This window comes from Morchella sextelata (assembly GCF_020137385.1).
Source record: "Morchella sextelata strain SCLS chromosome Unknown scls_17, whole genome shotgun sequence".
NCBI lineage: Eukaryota > Fungi > Ascomycota > Pezizomycetes > Pezizales > Morchellaceae > Morchella > Morchella sextelata.
In genome coordinates this window covers 1,567,637-1,590,055 of record NW_025408632.1, presented here as the reverse complement: position 1 = coordinate 1,590,055, position 22,419 = coordinate 1,567,637, and the positions used below count along the sequence as shown (strand labels likewise).

The 22,419-nt window shown below is 49.5% G+C and overlaps 7 protein-coding genes across 7 annotated transcripts; 6 read left to right on the top strand and 1 right to left on the bottom strand.

Moving 5' to 3' along the window:
- Positions 1-2,496: 2,496 nt before the first annotated feature.
- On the top strand, positions 2,497-5,476 carry H6S33_004511 (uncharacterized protein; the record flags this gene model as incomplete). The annotated part of the gene is made up of 6 exons (XM_044835880.1): positions 2,497-2,541; positions 2,608-2,715; positions 2,778-2,942; positions 3,065-3,645; positions 3,721-4,964; positions 5,019-5,476. 6 exons carry the CDS (start codon positions 2,497-2,499, stop codon positions 5,474-5,476), a joined length of 2,601 nt encoding a protein of 866 aa, XP_044691249.1.
- Positions 5,477-8,356: 2,880 nt separating this feature from the next.
- Positions 8,357-8,907, top strand: H6S33_004510 (uncharacterized protein; the record flags this gene model as incomplete). Its single annotated transcript, XM_044835879.1, has 2 exons — positions 8,357-8,694; positions 8,778-8,907. The coding sequence occupies 2 exons, from the start codon at positions 8,357-8,359 to the stop codon at positions 8,905-8,907; spliced, it is 468 nt and encodes a 155-aa protein (XP_044691248.1).
- Positions 8,908-9,342: 435 nt separating this feature from the next.
- On the top strand, positions 9,343-11,217 carry H6S33_004509 (uncharacterized protein; the record flags this gene model as incomplete). Its single annotated transcript, XM_044835877.1, has 2 exons — positions 9,343-9,590; positions 9,675-11,217. The coding sequence occupies 2 exons, from the start codon at positions 9,343-9,345 to the stop codon at positions 11,215-11,217; spliced, it is 1,791 nt and encodes a 596-aa protein (XP_044691247.1).
- A 2,079-nt stretch (positions 11,218-13,296) lies between these two features.
- Positions 13,297-13,822, top strand: H6S33_004508 (uncharacterized protein; the record flags this gene model as incomplete). Its single annotated transcript, XM_044835876.1, has 4 exons — positions 13,297-13,464; positions 13,522-13,548; positions 13,712-13,729; positions 13,811-13,822. The coding sequence occupies 4 exons, from the start codon at positions 13,297-13,299 to the stop codon at positions 13,820-13,822; spliced, it is 225 nt and encodes a 74-aa protein (XP_044691246.1).
- Positions 13,823-13,925: 103 nt separating this feature from the next.
- H6S33_004507 (uncharacterized protein) lies at positions 13,926-14,351 on the top strand (the record flags this gene model as incomplete). The annotated part of the gene is made up of 1 exon (XM_044835875.1): positions 13,926-14,351. One exon carries the CDS (start codon positions 13,926-13,928, stop codon positions 14,349-14,351), a length of 426 nt encoding a protein of 141 aa, XP_044691245.1.
- Positions 14,352-18,611: 4,260 nt separating this feature from the next.
- H6S33_004506 (uncharacterized protein) lies at positions 18,612-19,341 on the bottom strand (the record flags this gene model as incomplete). The annotated part of the gene is made up of 4 exons (XM_044835874.1): positions 18,612-18,683; positions 18,758-18,853; positions 18,895-19,229; positions 19,293-19,341. The coding sequence occupies 4 exons, from the start codon at positions 19,339-19,341 to the stop codon at positions 18,612-18,614; spliced, it is 552 nt and encodes a 183-aa protein (XP_044691244.1).
- Positions 19,342-20,497: 1,156 nt separating this feature from the next.
- H6S33_004505 (uncharacterized protein) lies at positions 20,498-20,740 on the top strand (the record flags this gene model as incomplete). Its single annotated transcript, XM_044835873.1, has 1 exon — positions 20,498-20,740. One exon carries the CDS (start codon positions 20,498-20,500, stop codon positions 20,738-20,740), a length of 243 nt encoding a protein of 80 aa, XP_044691243.1.
- Positions 20,741-22,419: the final 1,679 nt, after the last annotated feature.

The following is a 22,419-nucleotide window of genomic DNA, read 5'->3' as shown; positions in this document are numbered from 1 at the left end:
CTGATACAGCTAATACTTATGTAGTTGTACATGTAGGTACGTGCATTACCGCCAAATGTAGATCTTGGCGCCACTACTACATACATGTAGTGAATTCTAGCCCGACACACGGCCCTTGTGGAATCAGAAGCCAAGATATTTCATTGGCCCTCTTGCTCACTGCAATACGTGCACCCAAGCTGACCGACACGCGATACGGGCTCAGATACCATGCATTTTGGAAGATACTGTACCATTGCATTGTTTTAGAACTTCAACTATCTTAAATAAGGTATATGAAAGAGGCATCGGAGGGCAGGAGGTCTTGAGACCGGAAAAGGGACAAAACCCCCGAGTTGGGCTTTCGCCAGACCGATTTTGTTATAACCACTCCGATGCTCAGAGTGTAACCGTGTGGCTTACGTGCACTTGTTTAATTGAGGTACATATGGTATAATATCATGTATACGTCTTACAGTACGGCGCATACATACAACAACTCTTAATTTAACGGTCCCTGTCACATCGCAGTTATACGTCCAACTTGAAAGCGAGTTGAAAATAAATATACACATACTCATCATATCCAACAGGGAGATAACCCCGACAACATCTTGCATAATATCAGTTAACTACGTACAGATAGCTTCAGAAGTAAGCCGACCGTAGCAGCAATATACGCTACCTTTTCCCTCAGCAGTCAAGCCCAATTAGTATCCGTCAAGTTTACTAAGGTAGGTAGCTACGATAGAGTCAGCATCTTGTTACTAGGTATAAAGAGATAACCAAATCGCCCTGACTTCGTCGCTCTTACGGTTCCTACCACTTGACCTTCCATATATATGTAGTTAACCTAGCAGCTACTATAGCTACTTTGGCCTGACCGCCGAGGGGTGATAGCACCCGGGATATTGCTCGTGATGATCAGGTTTACCTTACCCCTCCCTCTTCAGACTAAGACAAAATATGTCTTATATTTCTTGGTATGCATGTTCCTCAACAGTACGCTCCTACCCCATAATTGAACGCCCACTACCCGAGCACAGGTTATCACTCGGTCATGGATAGTCACTCGCAAAGGCTCTGACACGAATCCCGGGCACACGTGCCCCGATCCACCTGATTCCATAGACAAATGGAACTGTCCATAACCGATAGATAATAACGATAACGAGATCTTAGATGTGGCCGAGCTCAAGCCCCCATGGCCCCCTCCCCCAAGCACCTGGAGGCTATGGTAGGGTATTTAAACCGTGCTCTTGCACAAATGCGCAATCGTACGTCTATTAAAATCCCAGTGTCTCCCAAGTCTCTCTGGAGCTCTTTCATCAATCTACTTTAAGAAGAATGTGTTATATTAACATGAATCGTTGGCAGTAGCTTCTCAACCAGCACGATTCTCCAAGTGTAATGGTAATTAAATGTCAATCTCCATATCTTTCCTGCTGAAACACGCCAAATCTACCCCCAAAGTGACCACCTTTCTACTTTCCTACCTCAGATGATATATTGCCAGACAATACCCTAATCGGCAAGAAGCTACATAGGTTGCTCTTAATATGTGGATTGACATTTCGAGTTTTGGATAGAGTTTAAATTTGCCATTAAGACCTGATAGAAACTCAAAGTCTTAATTAGTACATTTTCAGAGAACGTAATAAGGAGATGAATTTTCTCTTACAGGACTCTCAGTTGATCCTCCCCTGTCGTTGAATTGCTTTAAATTGTTCCCCAAAGCTAGATCATTCTCATTCACATCACAAAACAAACCGCCGCTAGTGCAAATGTTGGCCGTAAGCGGCAAACTTGGCAGGTACCGGTATCCCTTCTATTTTCTAGATCGCTTTATTTTTATCGAGAGAAGAAGTGATGTTATAGCGTTAGCTCGTGATTAGCCGGATTTCACCTGTCTGCATTGTTCATTCGTTTGTAATATATCGTGCAAGTCTTGGCCTGGCCACATGAGCATTAGTTGTAGGCTTGTGGCTTTCGTGGGGTACGGCTGGCGAATCTTCGCCATCAATCATCAGCGATCGCAAGCCTTGTCACTAGGTACATGTATTCCCTCATATCAATCGTATAAGACTTGCAATTGCATATTGTTGAGACTGATGCTCGTCCCTAACCAATTCCTTACTTTCTGCTGTAACGTGGCGGGAGTGATTGGAGAACTGCGTGTAATTCCCTACGGTCTTCTTTTCACATTCAGCGTCTTGTCTCCCATTAATTACCACTTTTCCCGCCAGTAGTCGATCCCTTTCCATTCGAAAGATTCCTTGAGGCCCATGCATGGTCCGCCCGCTTCTTTAATTAAAAACCTAATTCAAAGTGATTATCAATGTACCCTCCCTCAAATGTGGCTATCGATCCCCCAATTCAGAGTACCGCTGTCATGATACACAGGCTTCTGGTAGCTGTGTGGTCTTTGTTTCCTTTGTGCGCTGACACTACATATATATATATACATATGCCCTCCTGTCCTTACTGCATCGCTAATCGCCAACTCACCAAAACACCATGGTCTGCATCGATATCCTCATCTCAACCCAGGCAACGCACTCTGTTTGCACATCCTAGCGCTCAGTCTCTTCCTTTACCAAAACATATATATATAATAATTACAATTAGTTGAGAGCGAAACCCCGTCATGGGTCAGCATCGCTGTATGTCACTCGGAATGCTGACATCGGCGCCCCCTTGGCGCTCGAAGAAGCGGTGTGGCTTGGCGTTCCCGTGGTACGCGAGGCGCGACGCCCAAGGCCAACGCGAGAAGACACTGGCACAGATCGCGACAACAGCAGCAGCAGCAGCAGCACCACCGTCCACAGCGAAGACGAATCCACACACACCCTGACGAAGAAGGAGAAAAGGAAGGAGAAGGCTCTAAAGAAGAAGAAGAAGAAGAAGAACAAGTCTTCAACTCTGACTCCACAATGCCTCCTTTCCGCGATGACCACATTCTCGTAGTTCTCCCCTCCTCCCCATCCTCCTCCTGCTACTTCGTTCTGTTCCCCAATCCCCCCCCCCCCCCCCCCCAAAACCCCCCACAATCCCCTCTCAATGGCTGACCCTCCCCCTCTCCTAGATAATATACCCAGGCTCGCAGACCACGCTTGCACAGCTCGGGCTGCCCGAATCCTTCACCCCCGCAAAGGTGCGGATACCCAGTCGCATGTTCCCCGGCATCGAGGAGGGCACATGGACAGCGACAAAGATCCGTGAAGCGCGCGAGGGCGAGAAGGAGGATCTCATCGCCAAGCAGAAGGCCGCAATGGGGTCGATGCCCGAGGACGACGAGGGGGATGACGACGAGGACGACGACGGCGATGAGGAGATGGACGATGGCACGGAGACGAAGGCGACGTCGGTCGATGATGCCGCAATAGAGGGGGCTGCCACCGCGGTAAAGGACACTCCTACAGAGGGCGCGCCCCCCGCGACAGAGTCGTCGACACCGGTGCCAAAGAAGGAGGAGTCGGCGACGCCAAAGAAGCCAGATGCCGCTGCAGCTGAGGGCGAGGAGGCAGAGGCGGAGGGTGACGAGGATGAGGATGAGGACATGGGCGAGGACGGGGTCTATGTCGAGGACGACGACGATGAGGAGGGTGCAGTCTGGTGCATGAAGGAGGGGAAAGTGGTCGATTGGGGGTGTTTCTTTGCGCTCCTGTGGGTTCTCCCATCATCTTCTTCTTCATCGTCATCAATGGCTCGCGATTGAGATACTGACTTGCACATATATAGACAACATGTCCACGAGACCATCAACCCCACATTCCACACACCCATCCTCATGCTCTACCCCCCCAACTTTGACGACCGCGACAAGGAGCTCCTCACCCAGTTTGTCTTTGAGAAGCTCAAGGCCCCCGGGTTCGCCATCATGGACGCCTCCCTTGCTGCCCTCTGGGCCTACGGAGTCTCCACCGCCACCGTCGTCGACGTTGGCTACGAAAAGACCGACATCACCCCCGTCGTCGACTTCATTGTGCAGGAGCGAGCCCGCGCGACTGTCTCTGGCTGGGGCGGCGACTCCATGACGAGGCACCTTGCGAACCTGCTACCGCACATGAAGGCCGAGGAGGTCGAGCAGCTGAAACGCTCACCCATCTGCGAGATCCTCTCCTCTGGCTCCGTTCTGCCGACAGCTGGCTCTGTCAATGCGGCCATCGCGGCGGGCGAGAAGAACAGGAAGGTGACGGATCTCGACAACATGGACCTCGACGTCGAGGACGAGGACGGGAGCTTCAACGTTGCTGCCATCGTCGCCTCCGGAAAGACGCGCGAGTTCCTGGCCAAGAAGGAGAAGGAGAAGCGCGGGGAGTTTGAGAGGAGGCTCCCAAACAGGGAGAGGGAGCACAACACCTTCTGGCTGGTCGAGAAGAAGAAGCCCGGCGAGGAGGGGGCGGTCATCATCGAGGAGCCTCTGTCGGCCGTCGCTACCACGGCGCCGTTGCTGCCGCTCCCCGAGAAAGCCGAGGAGCCAGCTGCACCAGCTCCGGCGGAACCGGAGGTGCCGGCCGCAGAACCCGCAACGGCGACTGTCTCTGAGGGGGAGGATAAGTCCATTACGGATGCGCCACCCGCGGAGCCTGCAGCGCCTGCTGCAGACGCCGCTGCACCGCCCCCAGAAGCCACTACCACTGCTGCCGCTACTGCCGCCGCCCCTACTGCCGCCGCCCCTACTGCCGCCGCCCCTACTGCCACCGCGGCCTCCGGTGAAGATGATGCCGAGCGCAAAAACAAGGAAAAGGAAAAGCGCAAGGAGGAGCGGAGAGCCGCGGCTGGCGGGCTCCCACCGCTCGCAGATGACGAGCAGTACCGCGAGGTCGAGGTCGGCATCGAACGTTTCCAGGCCGCGGAGTGTGGCATCCTCCACGAGATTGCCGATAACCTCTGGCGCGTCTTGTCCAGAGTCGAGGACGTCTCCACACGCTCCGAGCTCTGGCAGACTCTGATCGTGGTGGGCAACGGATCCAAAGTCAGAGGTACATATCCTCAATATTCCCACATCCTCCCTATATTAAGCTAACACCCCGCAGGTTTCAAAGACGCCCTCCTGGCCACCATCCAGGGCAAATACCACATCTCCCCCTCCTCAAACACCATCTTCACCTCCGAGCTTCCCTCCGGCCTCTCGACCCCCATGGCCACCGGCGCGTCCACCCCCAACCCCCAAAACCCCATGGGAGGCCCCTCGCAGCCCAACCCGCTCCTCGTCGCCGCCACAACCCACGGCTCGCAGAACCCGTACATGCAGCAGCAGCACCACCACCACAACGCCGGCCACGGCTACAGCCAGACACCGACAACCATCAAGTACGTCAAGGCGCCCGAGTACTTTCCCGAGTGGAAGGACGCGGGCTTCGAGGAGGTTGGGTTCCTGGGTGCGCAGGTGGCCGCGAAGGTCCTGTTTGTGGTTGACCAGGGCGCGAGCCAGGGCTTCTTGACAAGGGTGGAGTATAATGAGGGCGGGCCGTCGGCGATACATAATGTCTAGTGCATACGTGTATTTTTAGTGTTTTTGTCGTTGCATTGCTTTATTAATCTTTTTTTTTTTTTTTTTTTACTCTAGAGCTTTGGCGCAGAGATAGACTCTGGGCGTGATAATTATATCCTGTGTTTTCTGGCTGAATCTTTGTGCGGAAATGATTGCGGCAACGGCGCATTTGAGATGGTCACTGGAAGCATGAATATTCCACCCTCTACTGTTGGTACGAGACTGGACAAAGAAATGTTTCTCGAATTGGCCTCCCCCTCTGCCTTAAGGAATGAAGTTCATACCCATGACATAACCCTAACCCTCGTTATCCATGCATGCACTTTTAATTCTCAACACTACAGCGCAAGTAAATGAATCAATAAATGAATGTCTTAGTTCAATATGTCCTTTTGTCCCGCACATTTACTCGATGATAACTACCTCCCGTGTGTTTGTGGCCTTTATTTTCATCCTAGTGTGGTCGAGCTTTTGGCTTGTTGAGAGCAAGCCTTACCGCTTCACGAGCCGAGCTGGCTCAAGCCCTTTTCCGTTAATACACGAGCTTCGGCTCGAGCCAAAATTGCCATGCTTTTAACTAGATATTTGAGAGATGAGAGCTAGAAATTGGGGTTTATAATGATCTCTATACATTGGTTAGTTAGATATTAAAACCACTTTCACCAATCTTGCTGTTTTTCCACGTCCCCACCTTTTGCAAGGGAAAAACCTGTAACTCTGGTCATTGACCACAAGCTCGAGCCCTACACCCATTGAGCCGAGCCAACTCGAGCTTTGTGTTCAGCTAGACTCGAGCCAGCTCATAGACCACACTATTTCATCCCCACGTTGATTACTACTCGTGGTATATATTTGTGTCCTTAATCATTACACTTCAGTGGTGTCCGAGTCTTTTATCACTCAAGGGTTTCAAACCTTTCCGATCTGTGGTACCCGTGTCACCTTCCAACAAAAACGCTGGTACAAAAGTTATTTGCACTTGTTTAAAAATAGATTTTTTACATTACTCTGTTTTCCAGGTGATTACAGTCGATCACCTGGTTCAAGGCATTCGGTGCTGGGTTAGGGTTTCTAGATTTTGTCTAGGTTTTTGTACATGACGTTTTTAGTAGTTATATAATTAGTTGAACTATTGGGATGAATACTCCCTGTTTTGGTTTGTGACTGCTAGTAAACGACAAAACAAAGCAAGACTTTCGCAGTTAACTAAGCTACTTGTAACTTTGAACCACCGAACACATGTAAGGAAACGAGGCAAATATCTATATGCCACACTGGAAGATCGTGGCGCTCCGAATCCAGAGCAATGCATGTCACAATTAATTGCAGGGCCCGCACCGCACCGGTTGCGAGTTTCTATTGAGTATATCGGTGATGGATACATGAAGCTCTCAAGAACAGAAGTAGGAATATTTTCCCGCTGTAGACCCAGAGCCAGCGCAGCTAGAAAGGCCAGGCTCCATTAGACTGTAATCCCGCCTGGGTATAAACCATGCTGCTTAAGATCTACGTACGGCAAGAGACGCAAACGACAGTGCTTCCTGAGTTTTAAAACACGTATGTATGTTTCTACTGATTTCTGCCGTGATCTCAGGCCGTGAAGTGGACAGATACCTGGCCTTATCCCTTAAGCTGTCGCGAAAAATGCTGATCTCTCATACAAATCTAATTCCTCTGTTACAGGGGGGTCAGCATCGACAGCCCAAGGGATAAGCAAGTCCCGTGTATGTCATTCTATATAGCCATCTTTCTACACAATCATCTCATCCTTCAATTGAGTTCGCTTCACATTGTCCGGTTTCCCACGCCCTGCAGACAACGCCAAACTAAGCGTACGCGTGAGCACTCGACTCCCGCGCCGTCTGTGGACATGTAGTCCACCACTATCCGTGTAATTTGCAAATCCTGCCCATCACGTGGACGTTATCTTCTTCAAAGTATGCCTAAACGACGTTATAGATTACTCTAGATCTGGCCTGTTAGCTACATGTACCTACCACCAGCGACCAAAACACCATGGCCCATTTGCTGTCCTATCCAGCCATACCAGCCATTTACAATGTCCTCGACTGGTAACTCACACAAGTAGACACGTTTAATGGTATTGGAAGCTTGCAGACAGAGCTGTTACAAAAAGGTGGGCCATTGACAAGAGGGTGTCTCTTGGTTGTCAAGAGTGATTTCTCAACTACTCTCGATAAGAAGATCTGTTATAACAGCTTGGTAGACTTTGATATGCGTAAACCCGGCAGATGTAGAGCACATACATGACCCGAGACATGCATCCCCTTCACAACTTCTCACTCACCTCCACAGCCCCAACCACAGCACCACCTCGACATGTACACACCACCACAACCTCCACTCCACCATAGAGCACACACACCTCTTCGGACTTTCCTCGCCCCTTAACACCTACAGCCCCCCATCTCCGTCTCTTCCCCCCTCCCTCCCTCCCTCCCATATGCCCGATCGACCGAGTGACACTCCGTGACCCTCACCCTCACCCTCACCACCACCCCAGATCCATGCACGCACCGGAACACGCGGAATCCCCTCTCGACAAATCACCCATTTCCCCGTCCCCCCTCCCCCCGTCACTCCACAGATCCGCGCAACAATCCCCCCCTCCTCCCCCCTCTCTGGCCATGGAACAGCCGGCACCAGTGCAGCAGGATCGATATCCTGTCACGCACGCTCTCTCGGTGACAAGTCCCAGTGCACTACGCAATCATGATACGCACCCCGGGCGCTCCCTCGACTATATACATGAACGCCCGCCCACTCACCCGGGGCCCACGCTCGCTCTGCTGCTGCCAAACTAGCTACACAGTAAACATATGCCACTCGTTCTCCACAGGATAGCACACGACAGCCAAAATGTCCACCCCAACACAACCACCACCCCCCGCGGCACCAGAACCCGCAACATCAACACTCAGCCCCCAACCCCCCAGCCGGCGCCGCAGCCCCTTCACGCCCGCGCCCCCCATCGAGTCGCCTCCGCCCGTGTACACGCCCAGCCCACCGACCATTCCGTTCGTGGTCGTGGAGGACCCGCCGCCATACTCGCCGAAGCAGGACTGCCATGACACGCGCGCAAAGAGAGGGGAGGGTAGGGTGTGTGGCGTGAAGACGGTGCATCTGGTGGCGATATTGGCGCTGCTGGTGGCGGTGGGGGTGATTGCGGGGGGCGTGTATGGGTATCAGCATCGCGGGTGAGTTTCAATCTATGGGGGGGGGGGGGTTGGGGGTGGGGGTGAATGGGGGAGAGGGGGCTAATGTGTGCATGATGTGATAGGTCCTCGAGCAACAGCAGCACAGACACAACAGACACATTTGTCGTGCCGGACATGTCTGGCCCGGGCGTGTACAGCGTGGACGGGCTGGGCAACATGGACCAGTATGTCGGCACGGTGGGGGGGCGATAGATTAGATGCACTCTACTGGAGGAGAGATGGGCTCGGTGTTTGGTTATGGAGTTTTGTAATGGGGCTGGATCGGGCTGTTTTCTTTGTGAATAGTTGGCTGTAATGACTGTAGAATATATCTCAACATGACGAAGATGAACAGAAGATGAGAAAGAACAGTCTTGGTGTTGTGATCAATGCCCAGGCCCGGGTGCGGCTCTGCGGGGCCGGGCTGCGGGTGCGCGCGTCTAGCTATCTGCAAGTATCGCGTGCCCAGACAGCGCACCGTGGGGAAATGACCACAGACACCCGCCCCGCCCACGAAAGAACAGCCCGCCCGCTACAAACACGCCAATGATCACCGTGCCCGCCTAGCCTACACTCAACCTACGCCCGCTACCTCCCCGCACTCCCCCCCCGCACTCTCCCCCCCGCACTCTCCCCCCCCCGCACACAATGGGCATCCCGCACCTCTACACGCACCTCCGCCCCTACGCCCGCCCCGAGGCCTTCCCGCCGACGCCCCCCGCGCCCACGCCCCTCTTCATCGACGGCCCGGGCCTCGCGCACCACGTCTACCAGCTGGCCCTCAGCAGCACCCCGCCGGCGTCCGGCAACCCCTGGGATGCGGCCCTGAGCTACGCCCGCTTTCAGGACGCGCTCATCCGCTACCTCGACGAGCTGTCCGCCGCCCAGCTACACATGTAAGCCCGCCCACCCGCCCACCCGCCCACCCGCTCCCCCGCCCTCCCCGTCTACAGCCACTGACACCCCCCCGCGCCCCGTAGCCGCAAGATCTACTTCGACGGGCACCTCCCCGCGTCGAAGCGCCCCACCCGGCACTCCCGCCTCGACGACGCCCTCCGCCGCCTCAAGTCCTACCACTCGCTGCACGCGCACTCCCTCCCCACCCGCCCCGCCCCTCCGCCGCCGTCCGCACCCGCGTTCACACCCCCCGCAGCCTACACGCCCCGCGCCACGCCGCTCCCCGCGCCCCCGTTCATCCTGTCCGCCACCATCGACGCCCTCACCGCCCACCCCGCCTACAGCAGCACCGTCGCCACCGTCCCCGCCGAGGCAGAGTCCTACTGCGCGCGCGACGCCATTGCCGCGTCCGGCATCGTGCTGACGGGCGACTCCGACCTCCTCCTCTTCGCCGCGGCCACGGCGCAGAACAGCTGGGGCGTGCTCATGTTCCGCGACGTGACGCTCACCTTCCCGGGCGCTGTGTGCGCCGTCTTCCGGCCGTGCCAGATCGCGGGCACACTCGGCGTGGACCTCGCGTTCCTGGGGTATCTGTTGCAGGCGGACCCGCACGCGACGTTTCCCGTGCTGCAGCAGCGCGTGAAGAGGATCGAGGAGCGGAAGCGCAGTGGGGTGGCCGTGGGCGAGTATGGGAAGGGCTGGCGGGAGTTTCGCGCGGTATATGAGCTGCCCGGAGCGGAGGAGGAGGGCAAGGGCGGCGGAGGTGGGGTGGAGCCGCGGATTGCGGAGCTGCTGGATTCGCGGGGAGGGCGGGAGGAGGAGTGGGGGAGGATGTGGCTGCCGTTTCTGTGGGAGGATCCGGGACGGGGAAGTGCGTGGGATGCGGGGCGGGCGGTGAGGGCGGGTGCGTATGGGCTGGTGTTTAGGGAGGGCGTGATGGAGGTGTGCCGCCGCGGGCAGAGGATCTCGGAGGCGTTTGTGCACTCTGCGGATGCGGCGGGCGTGCTGGAGAGGGCTCTGGGCGGTGGGGACGGAAGCTGGTGGGTCAGGACGATAGTGGAAGAAATCGTCGGCGTGTATGAAGAGCGCGGGCAGACACCGCCGGACAGAAGTCTCCTGGAGGGATTGGCGTATATGCTCTCCCCACCACCATCACCATCATCAACAGCAGCTGCAAAACGACCAGCACCGCGGAGGTGGACGTGGGAGAAGGTGCAGGTGTTTGCGATGGCGCAGGCGGCGTGGTACTCGCTGCTTGTGCTGAAGGAGGTGCTGGCGGCCACGGAGAAGGACGACTGCAAGGACCGGCTCAAGGCCTTTCCAGGCGTGGCAGAGTGTATAGATGGCAGCCGGTTCCTCGAAGGAGTGTCATTATCTGGGGAACACGAGGAAAGGGTGGTGAGAGAGGTGATGGCGGCGTATCACGCCCGCATTCGAAACGCTGATGACGGGGAAGACATAGACACGCCAGGAAACGGAAACGGGAAACGGTCGAGTAGTCGGGAACTGCGGGCTGGGACCAACAGCGAGAGGAAAAAGAAGAAGAAACGGGGAAAGGACAAGAAGCAGGGCGAGAGCTCGAATACTGTAGAGGCTAGGAATATCTTTGAGGTTTTGGCGGACTAATCGCAGATTTAGGAGTGCCATCCTAGTTAGATTTTTGGGCCAAAGAGTGTACAAGTATGTGCGCGAAGTGACTCCTCAGCTTGGCTCCTTCTGTGATCCCTATTCTCTGCCATACACATCAATCCCTCTTGGAAGGATCCATCTTTGCCCAAGACTCCGCAGCCTGCCACTAATCAAAAACATGCTGAGAAACCTCTACATTCTACTAATCAGCTCTTGCTATTCCGTGAGAGGATTCCAACACTCGAGCCACTCATACAACGCACATACATAGTCGATCTCAGCTTAGCTCTTCCTGTGGTCCCCATTCTCTCCCCTATACACCAACCGGCCCCCTCTTAGAAGGATACACCGTTGCCCAAAACACCGTAGCCTGCCACCAATCGAATTATGCTGGGAGATGTCAACCGCTGAATTGTAAAAATCACTCCTCTTGGAAGGATCCGCCGTTGTCCAAGACCCCCTCCGTAGCCTACCACCAATCAAATTGCGTTGAACAGCCTCTTAATTCTAGCAATCAGCCCTTACTATTCGGTGAGAGAATTGGAGATTACTCGGGCCACCCATACAAGGCGCATGATCGCTAGTGTGCGGCATGAGTCGACTATAGTCGAGTATGAAAATCGAGCATATAATTTGATTAGACTCGGTTAGGGGTGACATTTCGAATCATAATCATGATTAGTCTTTCGCAATAAATCGATTAAATCATGAGTATAAAGAGACAGTAAAACCAGGAAAAATAACAGCGGAAATAATCATCTGTCCTCCAATGATCCCAATTTTGGGAAGAAATTCGGTTTCCAAGGCCTGAAATATCATCCTGTAAACAATCACAATAATCGAATAGGTATGAGTTTGTGCCATTAATCAATCATAACTATCAGTTGATGGGTCCGAAAGCGTGAGTTGACTTGATTAGAGGCGGAAAACCTAATCGATTGTAATCATGCCTCACACTAATGATCGCCCATGTGAGCGGAAGAGAGAACAAGCTCTCGTAGAAATACCATCAAACATATCGAGATATTTACGAGACTTAAACCAACCCCTATTCTCTACCATGTGCCTCAACTAGCCCTTTTAGAATGATCCATCGCCGCCCAAGACTCCGTAGCCTATCGCAAATCAAATCATACCGAGAAACATCTAGATTCTAACACTACTCCATGAGAGAAACTAATACTTGAGCCCGTATACAAGGCACATAACAGCCCGTTGATAGTCCATGTGAGCATACAAATTGCCGTGGAATATGAGGCTATGCATGCCAGCATCCGTTCAAATATTGAATTTACACACAGTGCTGGCTAAACGGTGCTACGACTCACACACACAGACACAAACTAATCATTGTTGATGCCTTCCTCCTTGAGAAAGGCCATCTAGCACCGTTGTTCGATCCCCAAGTACAGGTGGCTGATACGCCAAGGAGAAGAATCCGAGTCATATTGTATGATTCGGACATTTCCGTCCAATGTGTCAATGATAGTTTGAAGAGTATTACAAACACCAGATAACCGCCGATATAAGATGGTCCATGCGAGTTGTAACTGTTCCGGCCAAGCGCACAGCTATACACGATAATACGAGCAAGACTTGCAGAGCCCTCGATCGGCCTTATCAAGGTTCCACTGGAAATGAGCACATGCCCAGCGACAGATGCTAAGCCGGATAGCTGGGCCCCACATATTCCCACCCCAAACCTACAGGCTCGAACAAAAGTACCGGATTCGTGGTAGTCGAATAAGAATCTCTTTGCTCGCCTCATCCGCGTAATCAGAGTTATCCTAGTCCAGTTGGGTTTCCAGCGAAATACGAGTGGTATTCCATGTTTCCTTTCTACCCAGTATAGTAGCTGCATGAGGCGGTAAAAAGTCGGTTGGTTGCGTGATTAGGATGATAGTAGGCTTACAGGTACTCCGAGTAGGATTCGGAACTTGACTTATCGGAACCATTTCGCGCTATCTTTCTATGTGTTGCTAAGCTCTAAGGACGGAATATTGCATAATATTGTTGGACACGTATGCACGCGGTGAGCTGTAGCGGGAGAACCTCCCCACTGCCCCACCAAACAACATGCACGCAGCACACCGTGCACCACCGTCACCAACGATCCACCCAGCCAGCCAACCAACCCCAAGTATACTCGATACAAGGCCCTTCTCACGTTCCTGGGTTCGGGACAGAGTTAGAGTAGAGGGGGAAAACCGGTACGTAGGGGAAGTAGATTCTGGTTGCACCTACGTAAGAATGACCCATCCAAGTTATAGAGAGTTTCTAACATACTCATCTAACTGGAAGTTCCACCCCAAAGCTATATTCATCAAGGTTCTCATACGCAAGTAGACAAACTTGTAAAACCGATCGGCCGAGCCTTCGGGTTCATACTTCTGGATGTGTTTCATCTTGACCTTTAGAAGGGAATGCTCGGTCTCGAGGCGTTCTTGGGGGCATACTTGTGGCCACTACAGCGAGAATATACGTATACAAGACACGGTGCGAGGTAGAGGTACAACAGTCATGTCATATTTGCTTTACACGATGCACTCACCCTTCCGGGGCTGTATGCACACCCTGACTGACTGCTCAGCCCTCGGACTGAGGCTATCCTCTAGTGGCGCAATATTTCTGAATCGATATATATGTATATCGACTTCTTGCTACCTTTTAGTTCTTGTTCAACCTCCGGCGGGTCGTTTTCAGCCATGGCCCTTCCAGTCAGCATTGGCGATGCGATACTATGTACTCAACTTCTCTATACTTTCTACAAGGACTACCACGAGTTCCCCTCCTCCCATAATAGACTGCATACTAGATTGAAGACAGCCGACATAAAACTCAAGGATCTCACCAAGTTCATTACCGAGGATTCGCACGCCGAGCCGACGTTGATATTTGGGCCTCTAACTGAAAATCAAGATTCATTACTTAAATGTACGGCGCTCTACGACAACATCCGAGCTGTTCTCGATAAATACGATCCCTCCCAAGAGACATCGAGCAAAAGTAAACCGGTCATCACGAAGGCCAAGTGGGCCGTCTGCAAACGAAGGTCCATCATGGCTCTACTTGAAGAGCTCGAGCAAAATATGGGACCTCTTAAAGAGCAAATGAAAGTTTTCGATTTGTAGGCTGATTTTCCATCTCTAGTTAATTTAGTGGTGATTGGTGACCCACTGGGTGTGACCATTAGGCAGGTCGGGCGAGAAAACAACGCTAGAATGAAGCGGAATATGGACGGCAACACTATTTTCAGGGATCCATCCGCTCGAAATCCTGACTTTGAGGGTATTATTTTTACCGACGCGCTAGATAGGCGTATGGATATCCCGTTCGAATACTGCACTACTTGGGAGGTAATCGTTACCGACTCGCTATCGTCTTGAGCAGTACTTTATTCTCAAGGGCTAGTGTCGTATATAATTGCTAAACCTCATACTCATTGTATAGCAATTTTATGGTCACCTCAAGCTGAGTTTTATGTCTTTGCCCGGAGAGAGATGGGTAAAGGATGGTAGATTTGAGATCTACGATGAGCGGAATAAATTGGCTCTATCGAGCGAGCAGTGGAGCGTCGTCATCAAGCCGGGAATGCGAATATCAATGACAATTTTGTTACATGTACCTTCAAAAGAGTACGAAGAGGGTCAAAGATGTACCTTCTGCCAAAGCTGGGGCCGAAGGTACAGCAACAAAGGTAGAAACCTATGGTTAGTAATACCTTTGCTTAGCAGTTATTATATCTATTTACTAAAGCTCTATCCCAACCTATCTGACCGGAGAATTTCGTGGATCAAGTTTTGATTGTATGAAATGGTTTCCGGTTGCGCCAGTACAATTTGTGCAAATCGGCGTCATTCAAAATACCGTGCAGATGTGGGTCGTTAAAAACAACTTTGGAACAAATTTGAATAAAATTCCATGGACCACATCGGGCGATATTAACGACTTGCACGATATAAAGGCTCTCCGCCGCTTCAATCTTATTTTCAATATGAATACCTTAATGTAAGTCTTCCTTTGATGCACTGCACTCTATAGGAGTACAGCCCTGTCTACACAAAATGAAACGAAGTTTTAACTATCCAATCGAATTATAAACAATAGGGGGTGGGCTCTTTCCCATGGTAAATCCTTAACGCTCGTCGATAACTAATCATTCAGGAACCCAACATGTACAGTGAACGAGTGTGTCAGGCCTATAACGCAAACAACCGTTTAGCCACGAGACGCGAGATGAAGAAAGGTATGTTTTTACAATCACTACGAGCGTGAAAGAATGACAATACGTACTACGGAGTACTCATTAATAACTTTGATTCATATATTTTTTTACAGATCGTAAGTTTACCTCACCCCTTGAACATCACTCATGGCTAACAAATTTTTCACATTTTCTAGTAAGGTAGGCCCTCCATGGATATTCAGTTTGAGTCATATATGTTTCGGTACTTGGGCTGGTGAAAATCTCTGATGCATCGTGAAGACCTACCCTAGAGCATTGGTGGATAAGCAAAAGATCACGCCCTTCCTCCGCTTTAAATTCCGTTCCATAAAGATATAAGATTAAACTATCAGCAATCACGGATATCGTCTAAAGAATCGCCTTCTAGGTTAGTCAAGATCCCAACGCCAATTATACCTCTCTCGTCATATTTGATGGATTCCCCACGAAGGCCGAGATACATGTAACTACAAAACTCAGATGCTAATATATATATAGCTATGTACACCCGCAGGAAAAAAGTGAGGAAACAACGAGTGCAACCAATCCGAACCCCAATGAAAAAGTGAAAATGGAAACGAATAGAAGTAATATGACTGCACAATGAGATACAGAATAGATACTACGGCCTCTGAACTATACTTACCACTTTTTATGACTTCCCTTGTTCTTTACTACTACTACAATTCTCTTTGGTATGCTGTCAATGATTTTATATACATTTTCCCAATCTAGCCTTTCCCACTCTTCCCTAGCTTGGGCTTCAATAACTTTTATGTTTTCATTCAGAGTAGCCTCCCTTCGCTTTCCAGACTTGTCAAAAGGCATTGGGGCTGTATTGCGGGTGCGGGGATGTCAAGTTAGACGCACTCGTTGTCACTCTACTCGTTATTTCCTCACTTTTTTCCTGCGGGTGTACATATGTAGCAGTTAAATCTAAATCAGCTCGACTTTTACCTATCCTCACGCGTCATTATAAATGGATCTATTCATGCGCCATCCGCCCAAGACATTGATTCAATAATGGAAAAAATTTCCGCTTCCAAGACGTAATATAAATGATTCTTTCGCTATGGCCCATCCTAAAGGCTATCTTGGCGCGCAGGAACTGTCAATTATGCACAACCGACTCTCTTTATGGTGCACGCACGACAACACCCCGAATGTGATTTTAAATAGAAATGAGGAGCCACTACATGTAGTACCGGTAGTCACCAACTCCGAGTTTGGATGCGTCCCCCATATATCTACATGTAGTAGACTACTTGGTGAGGATGGTTTATAGGGGGTAGCTACAATACGTAAGATGCACTATAGCTAGTATGTTAACATGTGGTCGAGTAAGATGTTACTATTGTTCCTTCTCAAGTGGTACATGTATACAGGTATATCATCTTTCAAAGTACATACTTGTATGTATATATCAGTTCTCAGCATGTAGAAACTTGCCATTTGTATTTGTAGTTTCATTTAGAGTATTTATTGATTATGTCATCTAAGATTAAAGACAGAAACAAAGCATAAAAAACGCAAATTCAAGGAGATATGTGTATCGGTAGCCACTAATTAATACCGATAAATTGTATCTACAAAGATATAAAAGAATGCCCCTCTTACTGGGCTCGGCCCCTGGATTTCCCGTATCCTACACAACTGGTGGTTATAGCACTAAAATCCAGAAACTGAAAGGTTTTTACGCGTTAATTCTTATGAAGACCTGAAATCAGATCTTCATCAGACCCGTCAGTCCCGGATGTGTGATCGTTCTGTTCGTCGGCTACCACATGCATCTCCTGACAGAGAAACTCACAGAGTCCAAATAAATCGATCTCTAGGGGGACGCTTTTTTCGTGCTCTTGGATAATATTCATACAGTCATATTTCCAATTACCCCCATCGCACTTGAGCTCAAAGAATGAGTCGGCAAGTTCTGATCGAACGACCCAAGACTCCGGCCCACGCTCTTCCGGTTTGTTAAGAAGCTTAACAAACTTCCTCAGCGAGCCTGAGAATCTGGAGGTAATATCACGGCGAGCCCGGGAGTGGCTACCGCTAGTGCCAGTGCTATCAATGGTGATGGGGGTGGTGGCGTGCATTTTAGTCATCAAAAGAAGCGTCGATACTGGTTATATATTAATAAAGATATATAGATGCTTCAGCAGAGCGTAAACAAAGGGTATGTGGATAGTGGAAAGAAGGATGTCAGTGCGAATATTTATAAACCAAAATCTTATGTAGATGCTGTAGAAGTCCACATTTACCCCAGAGCCAGTACATCATTTATATTTGAGTAACTTTCCTCCTAACTGTATCTCCTGACTCCGTTCCTGTCGACAGAATTTCATGGGACTTATGCCCATGACGTTATTGAAAACAAAACCAACATAATAGAATTAGCTAGCCAGCCAAGGAGAGTTGTCACGTACTAGCGGTGATCAACAGATTGATTTGGGCGTGGTATAATAAATTGTTATCTTATTATCCCTTGTGACCTTATGAAAATAGTAAGGTAGCAATGAAATCAGGTTGTCTCATGATCTATCACTCGAGTCTCATGGGTTAGGGTTTGCAGTATGACTCAGTGGACTTGGCGGACCAGATGTTTACTGCGGAGGTGCGCGTGTAGGCAGTACAGGTATTTTATGAGGTGAAGGGCCTTTGAACTAGTTGAAACTCTTAGCCTGTGGGTTGGCTTCCTCGTGATACGATAGTTCTTTGTACATAAACACAAAAAAACCTTAACACACCGGGACTGTTAATTAACCCAACCATGGCTTTGCCGGCCTCCGTCCCCAAAAATTCGAAACGTGGAGACCGGCAATGGAATCATGTTTCCACTTCAAAATCTTATTAAAGTATAATACTGGGAGAACTAGGGGACTCGGAAGAGATTTGATGTGCTGCAAGCAATATTGATTTTGACCGATCCTCTATCAAGATAAGCTAGGACTTGATATTCTGTCACGGAGGGGTTGGAAGGGATGGAGCCATCTGAAATTCGGAATTCTTTAGGAATAAAAACCAACACTTCGCATTTGTAATTGAAGCAAGAAACACAAAATTGCATGAGAAACCTTCACGCACCACCCAGTTACCCCGTATATAATACATTAATCCGACCACCTACAAATCACGCTCAACTAACATGCATGTGTGTCTAGTTAATCTACCTCTGAGACCTTCTGTCCCGCAAAAGCCTCTCCACAGTACCCGTAATAGAATATAATATATCATTAATCTACTTTAATCCGATCGATTGTGGTTGATTAGCCTTATGACATTTTATGTTCAGCTGATGACTGAAGAACTTACTAGCTTCAGAGCTTCCATCTCTTCCGTCGTGGTATGATTCAGCGAGTCTACGCCCGCAATTCTATCCCGCTCAAGCCAGCTTATTTGCGTCGAGGCCTAAAACCACACCCCTTTATAGGTTGCATATCATCTATTACTTCAGCCTCTATCTTCCGGTGGTTTGGTCTCTCAACCGTGAACCTCTCGTCTTGAGAAAACCTGTAGCGTATTATATCCAGCCTTGCATCCAACACCCGCACGACCTTCATGTGATCTTCAAAGTTGATAGCGATTTCGGGGGCCCACTGATCATGACCATTGATGATGTAAAATCTCTCCACGACTCTCATGATATCGTCCTGAAGGCGCCATGCGGGATCAAAGGCGGCATTGACATCCCTGACCCTGTCCTCGGTGGTCGACATTGAAACTTTCGATGGCTCTGGGGCATTCTTTTCGAACCAGTCGATGATCTGCTCAAGGCTCTGCCGACCTTTGGAAATCAGTAAGACCACATCAGAATGAAAGGCCGCTCCACCCATAGGGGAGATTGTACCCTCCCCTTCTTTAGATGAGCTCTCGTGGGCATCATTCTCGTTTTGCATTTTGTTTGTGATCACAAATATTACAGTGCGCACCGATGTTGTTGATGAATAAGAAGTAGCCAGTGGCCATGTACATGTTGAGGACTCCACAGGTTTTTTTCGTTCGGGTAAGAGACATGAGTAGCTCTATCTGGCCTCTCTAAAGTACAAAAAACAGAAATTCAAGAGGACAGGCATGTCTTAGTAACTACTAAGTGTAGTATCAATAAAGTGCTTCTACAAAGATATTAAAAGATTCCTCCCTGGATCTCCCTTATCATACACAGCTGCTGTATTGTGGAATGAAACATAACTCGTTAAGTATCATAGCACAGAAATTCGCGGGCTGCAAGTCTTTAAGCGCTAATTTAGTGGTTGTATTTTTTTCTTTTTTCTTTTTTGTTTAATTCATTAATTATATGCAGCCCTTAAGCTATGACAATATCGCACTGCCCCAGAACTACCCTACTAACCTCCTCCGCCTCTCACTTATAAAAGAAAGAAAGAAAAGAAAGAAAAGAAAATAAATAACGAAAATAGAGAAACAAGTGAAAGTAACATAGTAACTCATGATTTCCTGGCAATTTCACTTTCCCGTGCATTGTTTATTGACCATCTTTCCCCTATGGGCTGTCTCTCAGTCCTCCCCATCCTAATCCCATTTCTCTGATTAGTGATTGTGTTGGTGAGGTAAGAGAATGTTGGCCTTCGACATCACGATGGACATGGATGCGTCCCAACTACCCCTCAGCGTCTTTTCGAATGTGGTGTATCTATTACTACAGGCCGCCTCTGAAACCACGAGATGCACTCTCTTCCTCCTCTTCTTCATATCGACCGAATACCCCGTTTGACATGTACTGTGCATACGAGTGAAATTCCTCCTCGATTCCGTAATAGTGCACCGCATCTCTGCTCTTCTGATCAACCACAGTATTCAACGGGTTTTCTATGGATATGTTGATTTGCGCCAACATTTCCTTGGATGTACGGGTTTTGGCACAAGAGCGTCCAGCTAGGGGCACCCTCATTATCACGCTTCCCGCTACGATATAGGCAGTGCAAGGCTCGCCAGGCCTCCTTGAGGTCAAAAACGTTCGCCGCAAGCTTCATGACGTTTTCCTCATCCGGACGACAATTTTAGCCGATATCCATAGCGCGCTAGTACAGCTGTACAATGGCTCACGACTCTGTAGAACAACTGTATCGTGGTCCTGATGAAGAAAACGTCATGAAGCTTGCGGCGAACGCCCTTGACCTCAAGGAGGCCTGGCGAGCCTTGCACTGCCTATATCGTAGCGGGAAGCGTGATAATGAGGGTGCCCCTAGCTGGACCCTCTTGTGCCAAAACTCGTACATTCAAGGAAATGTTGGCGCAAATCAACATATCCATAGAAAACCCGTTGAATACCGTGGTTGATCAGAAGAGCAGAGATGCGGTGCACTATTACGGCATCGAGGAGAAATTTCACTCGTATGCACAGTACATGCCAAACGGGGTATTCGGTCGATATGAAGAAGAGGAGGAAGAGAGTGCATCTCGTGGTTTCAGAGGCGGCCTGCAGTAAGACATAAGGCTCCGGAACTCCCGCTGTCTTCATCCTCTGACTCTTCCGGTTTGTTAAGAAGCTTAACAAACTTTTTCAGTGAGCCTGAGAATTTGGAGGTAATATGATCACGGCGAGCTCGGGAGTGGCTACCGCCAGTGCCAGTGCTATCAATGGTGATGGGGGTGGTGGCGTGCATTTTAGTCATCAAAAGAAGCGTCGAGGTTGAGGAGGTTTGGAGGCAGAAAACCCCTTTTATCTGGGTCAGCACAGCGGCGGCCTCTACAGAGATTCTGGTGTGGGTTAGGTGTGCCAGGGTCGATAAAAGTCGCTGGAACGAGTTAAACACCCCCGGTAGCGTTTGTGGTCAAAACGAACGGGGGGATAGGTGTAGCGGTTGGTATCGTGGCCCTGATGACGGTGGTATATATCAAAACGAACGAAGGGATAAGTATAGCAGGTGGTATCGTGGTCCTGACGAAGGTGGTGTATATATGGGCCCGATCGTTCCAAGTCAGTGACAAGACCATCAAAGACCCCCCAACAAGCAGGTAAACCGAGAGCTTATCGTGGCGGCGTGTGCTTCCGGTTGCTTGCTGCCCCGGCTTTCCATCAAACCGAAGTTATCGCTGAGGAGTTCGAATTAATATATGTGCGCCGGCCCATGGGTGGGAATTGATGTAGCCATTGCTACTTCGAGGATCACTATTAAATGGAAACGATTGAGGTTAGCTGTAATGAACTAATGAAATTATGAGACATATGACAAAGAGAGGTCTTACACATTAGTATCCATGTTTTTGTACTCTTGGGTATATCTTAGAGGCCAGAACGCTCTCTGTGCTATAACTCTGAGGCAGCATTCGAGTGCCCCTGAGAGTTATAGTAGCAATTGCTACTTCGAGGGTCACTATAATCAGAAAGAATGTTAGATATGAAATTGTGAGACATATTATAACAGAGAGGGGTCTTACTCATGAGTATCCATGTTGATATTAAGGTTGTTATTTTTTGACTAACTAGTCAGGTGGATTTGACGGATGACCAGCTAACTTCTCTAATCAAGGTAGATAATTGAGAGGTATAGTTGAGGTTGCTGGTGCATAGAGAGATTTAAGAAGGAGTGTAGGAACTATTCACACAGTATATAAACTAGCAAATCCTGGAAGCACCGTAGAATAACTTTATTTCTGTCAGCGGGCGAAATAACGGCTACATGTAGTTAGATCCATTGGAAATCTTTTCAGGGATTATTATAGAAAGAGATTTCTTCTGATCTTTCGTATTATCTGAGCCATAGTGTTGCTGAAGCTCATGATACACGTCATCGTGTTTAAGATTCACTTGTATAGAATGTCGTGGAATGCCTCGAGTTAGAATCACCCACACACCGCCACCACTAAGATCTAGTACACTACAACACAAAAGATTTGAGTCATCTCTGATTCAATGGCAGACTGACTAATGGAACTAGCAAAAATTTCACTTCCTTTATCTTCCTTTGTATTAGTACGTTCAAGAATGATCAACAATCCCCATTCTCTGATCACCC